Here is a 13,118-nt window from a genome sequence, read left to right on the forward strand (position 1 = left end):
AATAATTATTTAACATGGCATCTTAAAGGGACAGGGTTTGCCAAAGCTGGTGCTGGCAAGAGATGGAAAAACCATCTGCCCTGGATCAAGCCACGTCTAAAGTCAGTGTGCTTTACCTTTCCACTATGTGAGCTAATGCATTTCTTCTCTTGACTGGGTCAGTTTCAGTGAGTTTTCTCTCATGCAGTTGAGTTCAAATGAAACAGGAAGGCTGATTAATGGTTAGTTCATGAGGACACACTCTGCTATTGAATTATCTGTATACAATTAGACAATGAACTCAGCAGAGAAGAATTTTTCTTCTTGTCTCTTTCTGGGTAGATCATCTATATTTTTAAGGTAAACAAATGCCAAATGGCAGTATGGGGGATCTGGGCCTCAGCCATGATTTGGTTCAGAGTTTTTATTATTATTATTGTTTATATATTAATTGTACAAGTCAACGGGATTTGCTGTGATATTTCCATACATGCATACAGCATGCATCAATCATATTCACCCACTCTTCTTCTACCCTTTCCTCTCCCCCTTAGAGTCCTTCCTAGTTCCTTTTTTTAAACACCTACATATTTATTATGTGCATAACATAGGACCCATGGCAGATGGCAGGTGATATTAATTTTTCTTTCTTTCTTTTTTTGATTCATTGTATACAAATGGGGTACAACTTTTAATTTCTCTGGTTGTACACCAAGTAGAGTCACACCATTAGTGTAATCACACATGTTCATAGGGTAATGATGTCTGTTTCATTCCATTATCTTTCCTTTACCCTGTCCCCTCCTAACCTACCCCTCATTTCCCTCTACACAATTCATCCTTCCTCCATTGTTCCCTTACCACTCCCCATTATATCATCATCCACTTATCAGAGAAAACATTCGGCTTTTGGTTTTTTGGGGATTGGCTTATCTCAGCATGATATTCTCCAACTCCATCCATTTACCTGTAAATGCCAGAATTTTATTCTTCTTTATGGCTGAATAATATTCCACTGTGCATATTTGCCACAGTTTCTTTATCCATTCATCTATTGAAGGATATCTAGGTTGGTTCCATAATCTAGCTATTGTGAATTGAGCTGTTATAAACAGCTATGTCACTGTAGTATGCTGATTTTAAGTCCTTTGGCCAAGGAGTGGGCTAGCTGGGTCAAATAGTGGTTCCATTCCAAGTTGTCTAAGGAATCTCCATACTGCTTTTCAGAGTGGCTGCACCAATTCACTTGGAAAAATAAGAGACCTAGAATAGCCAAAGCAATCCTGAGCAGGAAGAGTGAAGCAGGAGGAATCACAATACTAGACCTTAAACTATACTACAGAGAAATAGTAACAAAAATGGCATGGTATTGGCACCAAAATAGACAGGTAGACTACTGATGGAACAGAATAGAGGACATGGAGAAAAAAACACATAAATACAGTTATCTCATATTAGACAAAGGTGCCAAAAACATACAATGGAGAAAAGATAACCTCTTCAACAAATGGTGCTGGAAAAACTGGAAAACCATATGTAGCAAAATGAAATTAAACCCCTCTCACCCTGTATAAAACTCAACTCAAAATCGATCAAGGACCTAAGAATTAGACCAGAGACCCTGCATCTAATAGAAGAAAAAGTAGGACCAAATCTTCATCATGTGGACTTAGGACCAGACTTCCTTAACATGACTCCCAAAGCACAAGAAATAAAAGCAGGAATCAATAATTGGGATAGATTCAAACTAAAAAGCTTTTTCTCAGCAAAGGAAACTATCAGAAATGTGAAGAGAGAGCCTACAGAGTGGGAGAAAATCTTTACCACACGCACTTTAGATAAAGCACTAATCTCCAGAATTTATAAAGAACTCAAAACACTTAACACCAAAAATACAAATAATCCATTCAATAAATGGGCTAAGGAACTGAACAGACACTTCACAGAAGATCTACAAGCAAACAACAGATATATGAAAAGATGTTCAACATCTCTAGTAATAAGAGAAATGCAAATCAAAACTACCCTAAGATTCCATCTCACCCCAATTAGAATGGCGATTATCAAGAACACAAGCAACAATAGGTGTTGGAGAGGATGTGGGGAAAAAGGTGTGCCCAGTCCCTTTTAGTTAGTCTTTGCTTTCAGATCGACTCTTTGTTGTTGTTGTTTCTACGTATGAGAAAGGACACGTGATAATTGTCCTTTGGTGACTGGCTTATTTCACTTAATATGATGTCCTCCACTTCCAGCCATTTTGCTGCAAAGGACAGGGTTTCACATTTCTTTTTTACTCCATTATGTATATATGCCATATTTTCTTTATCTGTTCATTTGTTAATGGGCACCTAGGTTGATTTTATATCTTAGCATGGGTTTGCAGTTCTCTTTTGCGTGCTGACTTTGTTTCCTTCAGATCTCCCAGGATTGGTATAGCTGGATCTTTTGGTAGATCTCTTTTTAATTTTTTTGAGGAACCTCTATACTGGTTTCCATATTGGCTGTTCTAATTTTCATTTCCACCAACAGTATAAGAGGGTTCCTTATTCTCCACATCCTTGCCAGCATTTATTTTATTTGTTTGATTACAGCCATTCTAAGTGAGATGATATATAACTGTGGTTTTGATTTGCATTTCCTTGGCCGCTAATGATACTGAGCATTTTTTCATGTATTTATTGGCCATTTGTATGTCATTCTTCGATAAATGTCTATTCAGATCATTTGTTGATCAGGTTTAAATTGAACAATTTTTTTTTTTTTTTTTTTTTTGGTTTGGAAAATGAATTCAGATTCTCTTACTGAATAGGGCAATTCAGGTTGGAAAAACTTAGGTGGACAGAAAGAAGGATGGGAGAAAGATGAGGAGGAGTTCCTATCCCAGGAAACTGTCAGGTAGAGGCACTTTGGGGGGAGCCCCGAGGCCATGTTGTTAGCCCAAAGGCAAAGCACTTCCACCTTGGCAAGATGGTTCTTCATAGCACTCTGCACCTTATCAGAAGACTGCAGCTCACACTTGCAATGAACCCTTTCCTGAAGTGCCAGGCAGTGGGGAGATTCCAGGCAGAAGCTCAAGTTGCCACCAGTCTACATGTGTCGGGCAAGCCAGAACTGTGTTCCTGAGGGGGCGGGGGACAGGCTGAGGAAGCCTGGGTCTTCCTCAGGTGACACCAGCAATTGAAGGCATCAGTGACCACAGGCTAAAGAAGAGAAGGAGACAGGAGCAATGGGAGAGGGGCTGCTTTTATAGTGAATGAAACTGTTTGGTCTCCCAAACTGGACCCCAGGAATATACCAGGATCGCCTTTCCAAAATCACTACTTTGGATTTTCCTCCTCTCCTTTGCCCACATTCAAGCCTATTATTGCTCACCTTGTTTCCCCAAATTGTTCCAATCCACCGTCCACTCTATGGCCTGCATTTTCTTTCTAAAGCACAAACTTGATAATGCTACTTTCCAGCTTGACACTTCAATGACTCCCTATTGCCTGAAGGTAAGGTCCAAACTACTTAGGCAGATATGAAACTTACCAAATATGGTTCCTCTGCTTTCCTTTTTAGTCTCATCCTTCATCCCTGCCTACCGCTCCTACTCCACCCATGAAGAAATGCTTATGCTTCCCAAATCATCTTATGCTCCTTCATCTGGACCTTTGCTCACCTTGGTCTCTGCCTAAATTGCCTTCTTTCCAACCCCTACCTGACCCCAGTGGGTGATCTGGTAATTACTTACAGTGGATTCTTTGAACACAGCAATACAATTGGAACATCAATACGGGATTATCTCATAAAGAAAAAAGAACTGTAGGCTGGGTTGAATTCTCAGTTTGGTTCATATCTCTTTAGTAGAGTGAGGGCCTACAGCCAGACCAATCCTGTGACAGGCATGGAGCCCAGAATCAAAGACAAAAGAATCATATCAAGAGACAAGAACCTGGATCATGGAGAAGCAGATGCTGAGAAGACCCCAGGCAAGCTGAGCAGAGGCAACCTTAGGTTAGAATAGTGAGAATGCTCCAAGGATACTGGGAGAGAAACTGGAGGGCCCTTCTATCCCACTGCCCTGTGGCTGTACTTTCTTTCTGAGAAGTCTTCAGAGAGCAAACTCCTGGGAGTCAGGACTGCATCTTGGTTCATCTCTCCCTCCCACACAAGGTCCAGCCCATGTAGCACCTTGGATAATTACTTGCTTAGTGGCTAATAGGATAAATGGCTAGTGAGTTAGCCCGCCCTACCTTCTCTGCTAAGTGGATGCTTTGTTTGGTTTGCAGGTTCCTTGTGCTTTGTGTTTGTCTGTTTGTTGAAACTGTGAAGGGGTGGGGGCCTTGTTTTTGTTTGCCTTGCTGATCTCCAGATTGTTTGCCTTAGTCACCTAGCCTCTCTTTGAATGTTTGGGGTGGGGAGGGGTCACATGACACATTTTTGCTTTGCCTCCTCCATTTTTTCATCCTGCAGCACCCCCTGGCTGACATCTCGTGGGGAAAGACTGGCTTTTATCAAGATGGTAGAACCTTATCCTTATCCACTGAATGGGGGGCACTCCTATCTTCTTAACCTTATATGCACATGAGTCCCATTCTCTTGGCTTCTGCTTCTCAGGCAGCTCCCCTTTTGGAAAACCAGGGAGGGTTCTCTTCACTGAAGCTGACCTGGATACATAGAGGTGACTGAACTCAAATCTGGTGGGAATGAGTTAAAAACAATTTAGTGGAAAGCATTCAGGATGAAGATGGAGATAATCAATGGATTCTCTGCCAAGTGAAAAAGAGGAGTAGAAATTTGTGAAAAATAGTTTTCAATAGAAATGTTGGCCAAGAATTCAACTTAATTTACTTGACTAAAATTTTTCCGCTACTTTTAAGTAGTTGAGTCAACATAACCCTAAAGATGCAGGAAATAATGAGTATCTACCACAATTCATAAAACAAAGACTATTGAGTAAGTGAAACTAAGAAGAAATAAAAGAACTTTCCTTGGTTCACCTGTGGCAATATTCTTCACAAAACAAGTACAAACATGTGTGTGTCCTGGATCCAGTCCATCTCCTACTTCCAAGTGCTCCTACCACCTGCACCTTGAGCCACTCCCCAAAAGGTGCTCATCCATTCCTTCTGTCACTGACGGTGCATCTGTCGTGTGGACATTTATTGGTTGCCTGTTGACTTAGGTACCTGTGGACACCACAGTGAGAATCAGACTTTTCTTCCTGACTAAAGTTCATGGGTGAATGGTGGGGAAGTAGGGGAAATGGTAAATAAGTGGGAAAGTAAAACACATAGGTTTAGTATACTGTATCCAAAATGCTTGGGACCAGAAGTGTTTCAATTTGGGGTTTTGAAACATTTGTGTATATGTAATGAGATTCCTGGGGATGGGACTCAAGTCTAAACAGGAAATTCTTTATATTTCAATTATACCTTATACATAGTCTACTCTGAAAACAATTTTTATGATTTTATATAATTTTTAGTATGCTTGCACTACTATGAGGACAGGTGTGGAATTTGCCACCTGTGGTATGATGTTGACCAACACTCAAAAGTTTTTGATTTGGGAGTATTTTGGATTTTAGATCAGGGACGCTCTCTGTGCATGGGAGATGAATACTGCAGGAATGGTGGTGGGTGGGGGTGGGGCGTTGGTTTGAAGTCAGAGAAGGCAAATTCCAGAAACAAGTTGTTATGGTTTAGATATGAGGTGTCCCCAGAAAGCTCAAGTATGAGACAATACAAGAAAGTTTAGAGGTGAAATGATTGGGTTTGAGAGCCTTAACCGAATTAGTGCATTAATCCACCTGAATGGATTAGCTGGGTAGTAACTGCAGGCAGGTAGGGTGTGGTTGGAGGAAGTAGGTCACTCTGGGTGTGCCTTTGGGGTATATATTTTGTCCACGATGAGAAATGGTCTCTGCTTCCTGTCAGTCTTGAGCTGCTTTCCTCCTCCACATCCTTCCATTGTGATGTTCTGAGCTACGCAGTTAGCCATCTATGAATTCAGACTGCTGAAACCATGAGCCAAATAAACTTTTCCTCCTTTAAAATTGTTCTTGTCAGGCTTTTGGTGACAGCAATGGAAAAAACTGACTAAAATACAAGTGGAAGCTGTGGGTTGGTGACCTGGAAGCACTGGAGTGCCCTCTGGTTGGTGTGGTCCCAGGAAAGCCCTGAGGGCAGGTGGGAACAGGGATTGTTATCAGCTGGATAGGACTGTTCAGCAGCCATCTTTCTCACGTAACTATATGTCCTAAACACCTTTCCAAGTCAGGTCCTTCTTTATCCCAGGATAATAGATTCTGTCTCTGACTACAGGGGTCTCAAATAATCCAGATAGGATTATCCTTTTCTTTTTCACAAAGTATTTATTGAGTCTGTGCTAAGCATTGTTTTAGATACTGGAGATAAATTGATGCAAAGGTATAGTCCCTGTCTAGGAGGAAGACAATAAATAGGTAATAAAATATATAATAGATTGTCCAATAGTGATATGAAATGTTAGGAGAAAAACAAAACACTTTAAAGGAGTAGTGAGCACTGGAGGGAGGGTTGGGGGTGCTGTTAAGGTAACCAAGGAAGGGCTCCTTAAGGAGGTATCATTTCAATGAAATTAGGAGGGGACCCATAAAGAGGAGATGGAGAGGAAACAGGAGGAAGGACAGGAGAATAAGTGGGGCAGGAGAATAGTTCTGAGATCAAAGAGGGAAGCAGGGCCAGATCACTGGGGCCTTGAAGACCTTTGTGAGTTCTTTGAATTTTATTCCTGATATGAAGGGAAGCCCTTGAAGAGTGGAGCTCAGGGGAAAGAGTGTGATCTTCTGGTGCAGAAAGACCATGCTGGCTGCTAATTGAGAAACAGAGCGGGTAGGGGCGAGAGATCAAAGAGGAAGATGAGAGTGGGAGGCTTGAGACATGTGTCTCAGGAGAGGAATTGATTAAACCCTGGGGGAGGTAGAAGAGGTGGGTGGTAGTCAGATTGGTGATTCATTTTCAGAGGCCCCAGTAATGAGTGTCTACCTCTACCTGATGGCCTCTGGAGTGAGTTCTGACCCAGGCTGGGCCAATTGGAATAGAAGCTCAGGTTGTCACAAGCCATCAGATGCCTTACCTCTCAGGTATTCTGTCATGCACACAGCAGGGTCTAGCCATTGAGTGATGGGACCTGAATTAGGAGGTGAACATTGGAGGCTCTGATACAGAATGCGTCTTCGCATCTTACAGTTGGTTTGGAAATTATGGGCAAAGATGCTGGAAAATGTAACATGTCCAGCATGAGGTCAATTATATTTGGGTTTCCAAGTAGTGGCAGGTATAATGCTCTCCCTTAACATTTCTTCTAGGAGGCAAATTAGTAGATACAAGCTTATTTAAAAGGCTTGATAACTGATGGGAAAAGATCTAAAATAGCATGCCAATGTCCAAGTGAATTGCTAGACCTTGCTTCTTATTTAGTTACCTGGTTGGTTGACACTACTGATTCTAGCAGATAGATGGAGAAAATGTCCCACTGACAGAGAACCAACTTTGTGGGTGATCACTAGCTGTCTCTAAGTCCAGAAAAGAACAACATCCCCAATGCAAGCCAAATGAGGAATTTGTTCTTTGGGTACATGTCATTAGAAGGGACAAGTGGGCATTTTCCAAAAGTCTTTCTTTCTCCCCTGTAGAAAACAGTCAAAATTATATAGAAGCCTCATTCTCATGGCTGACTTGTCACTTGAAGTATGTTGGGGAGTAGGAGGGGAGTAGAGTGGAAGGCAAGGTGTGTGACCGAAGAATGAGACTCTGGTTTCAATTAAATTCAGGAGTGAGTGTTTCATCACAACAGAGCCAGCAAGCAGTAAAAGCTCTGTTCTGCTCCAAGCATTTCCATTTAGAAAGCTTGTTAGTCTTTTTCTTTCAATTAGTCTGCAGTAACAGAATGATAAGTGTAATCCTATTCAGATCTCAAGTTCCTTCTCTCACAATGTGTGGTACCTACCTACCTGGTGTGGTCCTACTTTTCAGACCCTCATGCGCTGGCCTGAAGAACCCAAATGAAAACCCTCACTGTCTGGGCAGCCTTTCTTAGGCTGTGTGACCTGAACACTAATGCTATTCAAGGGCAGAAGATGTTACATTTTTTGTTTGAGCCCACATTGATCTGTGTGCATGTGCTTTGGGACCCTTAAGACAGTTCTATGGGTAATATTTCTTAGAGATTTGGAACACTTGGAAGACAAATGCTTCTTCCAACTGGGGCATGCTGACACAGAATCCAGATGAAGGTAAGAGTCTTACAGTGGTGTGGAAAAGAGCCATAGGAGTTTATGTGAGCAGGCAACTGCCCTTGAGCGGACTGTTACGGTTTGGATATAAGGCATCCTCCAAAGTTCATGTGTTAATACAGTAATGTTCAGAGGTAAAATGATTTGATTATGGGAGCTGCAACCTAACCAGTCTATTCTAATTTGAATGGGACTAACTGGGTGGTAACTGTAGACAGGTGGGGCATGGCTATAGGAGGTGGGTCACTGGGGTGTGCCCTTGGGAATTATATCTGGTCCTCCTGGCTCTTTCTGCCTCCTGAACTCCAAGAGTGAGCAGCTTCCCTCCACCATGTCCTTCTGCCATGATGTTTTGGCTCATCTTGAGCCCAGCCAATGAAGTTGATTGATCATGGACTAAACCTCTGAAACCATGGGACAAAACTACCTTTTCCTCCTCTTACGTATTTTGATCAGTGATAAAAAGCTGACTAACACTGGGACTGTGTGTATGTGTCTGGGTTACCAATTCCATGTGAGGACAAACAGACAGGAGGGTGTGGGAGGTGGTGGAGAATGTGAGGGCAGGGAGTCAGTAGCATTGATTCACATGGAAGATGGCAAGAGAAAACTGAAAGTGAGGTTCAGATTTGAGTGTTGACAAGTTTAGGCTTCGTTTGGCATACACATGGCAAGCCACTGGGATTTTTTGAATAAGGTTTATTTTGGCTCACGGTTTTGGAAGTTTCAGTTCATGGTTGGTTGGCTCTGCTGCTTTGGGGCCTCTGGTGAGACAGCACATCATGAGGTGAGTGTGAGGCAGAACACACCTTCTCGCCTCATGGCCAGGGAATCAAGAGAGATGGGAGGGGCTGGGGTCTCACTATTCCCTTTGAGGACATATTCCCAGTGACCAGAAGCCCAAGTGACTCCATCTCTTAAAGGTTTCCACCACCTTTCAAGAACATCACCCTAGGGACTAAGCCTTTAACATGTGGGCCTTTCAGGGGCATTACAGATTCAAACTATATTAGTATCCATCAAAGGATGAATGAATAGACAGAAAATACATGTATATATACACAATAGAATACTATTCGGCCATGAAAATCATAATCCTGTCTTTTTCAACAATATGGATTTCAGAATTAGAGAATATTATGCTAAGTAAAACATGACAGACAAGGAAAGACCAATACCACATGCTCTCACTTATTTGTGGAATTCAAACAATCAAATTCAAAGAGGCAGAGAGTAGAATGAGATTAAGGGATGAGGGGCACAGGAGATAATGGCCAGTATACAGAGCTTCAATTAGACAGGAAGAGTATTTTTTTTCTTTGCAATATAAAGTAGTATGGTAAATACAGTAAATAATAATGTAGATTTCAAAATCACTGAGGGAATTTCAATGTTCTCACCACAAAAAATAAGTATTTGAGATGTTAGTTTGATCTAGTTTTTCCATACTGTATTCACAAACCATATCACTTTGTACTTCTTAAATATATACAACTAAAATTTATCCATTTACAACAAAAAATAAATGAATATGTATATGCTGTGTAACCTTCCATTAGTTCACAAGGGAGTTCAGCAGTACCAGAAACTGTGAAACTTGGTGCAAGATGATAAAATAATGTTACAGCACACATGCTCCTGTTCTTATATATGTTTTATTGTAGATGCTCTTTCCAAACATTCCTATGCCATGTTCCCCATAGTCAAATAACCTGGATACAGTCAAGAGGTAATATTTCAGGTAAGTAGAAACAGGGATCAGATGCTTTTTGCAATCACTTTAGACATTTTCTATTCTTTTTTTCTTGCAGTTATTGTTTGAACCCTGGACTTTGTGCATGCTAAGCAAGTGCTTTACCACTGAGCTACATCCCCAGCCCTAGACATTTCCAGGAGAACAGTCATAGTGTAATGACTTTTAGAATGCTGCTTTAACCCCTTGAATCAATCTCTATAGGGCAACAATGCCCTGAGAGACTGAGTAATTAAAACATCCTGCCATGGTCCATGACCTTGGACAACTGGGGGTCTATGAGAACCAGGGGAGCACATGAAGGACTAAAGATTGACTGTGACTGTGGTCAGTACCTGAGACCACACCTGGCTACAGGTTAACTCACAAAACTCCCAGAACTGGAACCATCCCCACTGGGAGCCCAGACGAGCTTCCAGCTCTCAAAGCCATTGTACATGTAAAGGCTAATTTCTGAACTCAGGAGGTACCGGGATGGAAATGTGGTTTCCACTAAAGGGAAAAGAATGTGAGCTATGTGGGCCATTATCCTAGCTTACCCTTTTTTCCACCTTCCTTTCTCACACAGCCTGAGAATGCTGTGCAGCAAAGAGAGGGTGATGTTCCACAGTACGAACTAAGAGGTACAGTCATGGGATAAGAGCCAGAGAGATTTCTGGAATTAAGTGGAGTGCTAGCTACCCTTCTAGAAAAAAGTATTTCTGATGGAGCCTGTATTTTAAAGTGAACTATAAAGATGCCTTTGATTCCCTGAAGTTTCTCAATAATGGTAGTGGTGGTGTGTGGGGAAGGCAGGGGCTGGTAGTCCAGTCTGCAATTTCTTGTGCAACTGTTTGGAATCTTCCCTCCTGATGTTGTACAGCAGCCTATCCTGTGAGTTGTTTGATGGAATATGCAGTTGAAAGTATGTGTGGGGTAAAGAAAGAAAGAATGGGGCCTTGGCTCAAATGCAGGGAAGGGGACGTATTGACCACAGTGGATATTTCCTTTGAGGTGCCCCTGCAGGGCCCTGAGGACAAAGAATTATAGAGGTCAGGTTACGAGTGCCCACCTCCTCTAACCACCAACTGCCACCCTGGCCAGCAGTGGGGAGTGTTTTTGTGCGTGTGTGGGAAGAGTTAGAAAAGGAAGATGCCCCTGTGAAGGAGAAGAAAACATGTGGTGAGGTTGGGGGAGAAGATGTATAAAGACTCTCAAAAAGAAAAATAATCTTTCTCTATATTAACTGAGCCAACCCATTTCTTATTGGGGGGCATTTTTGGATATCATAAATTAAAAAACTGTTAAGTGATCACTGAGCACCAAATTACTTTATAATCCTGTACTAAAACCAGTGATTTCTCATGCTCCAGAATTACCAAAATATTCTTGCCTAACAGCAAAGGGGAAAGAATTGTGCGTCTCTCTGTATGCTTTTTGTTTTCTCCCCAAATGCCCATTTGTTTTCAACTCTGAGCGTCTCCTGTGTCTCCTTTCCTGCCTGGCCGCTGTTTACAGGTGAGCATGAGCAGCAGGAGGAGGGGCAGGTGCCACAGGCTGCAGAAGAACAGTCTCCGGGAGCTCTTACGGTCTGCATCCACGTAGAACCGGAAGCCGAGGTAGGCAATATACAGGTTGATGGGGAGAGAGATGATGGGGAAGGCCCACGTGGTGATGTCCAGGACTGGGGCAGCCACTGACAGTCCAGTCAAAGCCAGGCAGTGGCGCAGTGCCACACGCCTGCACAGGCCCGGGTGAGTGACTGACATCATGCAGTAGCCTCCCCGGGAGTAGTCTTCACGGAGGCCCCAGCTCAGGGCGTTGAAATGAGGAAACTGCCAGGAGTAGAGGATTCCTCCCAGAAGAAAGGCTCCTGTACGGAGGTTTGGGGGAAAAGAGGGAAACAAGGTCAGGTCATTATCAGAGATTTCCAAAGGAACAGGTCTCTGTCCCCTGAGAGCTTGTCTGGCCCTCAGAGCTATTTCCAGATCTTATCAGCATCTCAGATTCTCTGCCAGTCTTTGCTCTCACCTGCTTCTGCAGATCAGCCTCGAAGTGAGGCAGGCTGGGTGGGGGAGTTGGATGTTCTAGACTCTCTGCCTCCTCACCTAGAGAGAGACCTTCAAGTGGAGAGCTGCCCCAAGCTGCTGGATGCTTAGCATCTGTGGGTCCTGCCCATTCAACACTCTGACAACAGAGGCCCCTATGAACTTGCCATTACTTTAAGGAAATTTGGTACGGAACTCAGTGCTGACCCTTGGTGGGAGCCTTTGTGCTAAAAGCTTCTAGCTCTGTTTCCACAGCTGGGACTTGGGGCATGAGGAGCTTCAGGGATCTGGAAGCAGGGCTGCAACCTGGAGACCACTCCAATCCACCTGACTACTTCTGGGAGCAATGCTCCCCTACAGGGGAGTTAGCAGCTCCCCACCCAGCCCTGACACAGAACTGAGTGCACCTCTGGAACAGTGGGGAGCACTCTGGCTTGTATGTGTTTGCCTATTTCACCAGCAGTCTGCCAGTGCTTTTAGGGTGGGGGTCTGCCCGCTCCTCTCATGAGTCCCCAGAGTCTGAGGCAATAATGCAAGTAGGAGGTACTAAGACAGCATGTGCTAGAGAAACAGTGACTCTGATTTGGTATAATGGAACATGGTCCCAAAGTAGAATGATAACTTGTTTATGGCTTTGCAATTTTAACAAGGACCTAATATGAGCGCCATTTAGCACAGGGTCTTCCCATCACTGAAGAACACACTGAAAGAGCCAAAGCAGGACTGAGAAGTCAATGAGAAGATGCAAGATGATGGTAGTTAAGACTGGGTGGTGAGAATGAAGATGGTAGCAAGAGAGAATTTGAGAATTCTGGTGGGGACAGGAGAGGGATGGATTGAGAGCAACTCCTGGGCTCATGGCTCCGCAGAGGTGCCACTTACTGAGATGATGAAAGGGGCAGGTGGGGAGCAAAGGTCGTGTGGCCTTGGGTGTGTTGAGTTGTGAAGCAGCGTCTGACACAGCCAAAGCGTGGACATGGGCTTGGAATACGCAACTGGGAGACACACACACACACTCACACACATTCCTGAGTGAGTCAGTGTCTTGTCAATCATTATTTGTGCTTCTTGAATGTGAATTCCTTAAGGGTATGTTCAT

General features: G+C 43.2%; 1 protein-coding gene across 2 annotated transcripts in view; it reads right to left on the bottom strand.

Annotated features, from left to right (window-relative positions):
* Nucleotides 1–9,024: 9,024 nt before the first annotated feature.
* The window catches only part of LOC124981013 (protoheme IX farnesyltransferase, mitochondrial), a 129,753-nt gene continuing 125,659 nt past the window's right edge, over nucleotides 9,025–13,118 (bottom strand). Inside the window, exon 7 of one of the 2 annotated variants that reach the window (XM_047547169.1) lies at nucleotides 9,025–11,844. In XM_047547169.1, coding sequence (XP_047403125.1) covers nucleotides 11,438–11,844 — 407 coding nt within the window. In that variant the 3' untranslated portion in view covers nucleotides 9,025–11,437. The remainder of the gene's footprint in view (nucleotides 11,845–13,118) is intronic. The other variant, XM_047547168.1, reaches the window with a different exon arrangement.

The sequence above is a fragment of the Sciurus carolinensis genome, chromosome 3 (genome assembly GCF_902686445.1).
Source record: "Sciurus carolinensis chromosome 3, mSciCar1.2, whole genome shotgun sequence".
Lineage (NCBI taxonomy): Eukaryota > Metazoa > Chordata > Mammalia > Rodentia > Sciuridae > Sciurus > Sciurus carolinensis.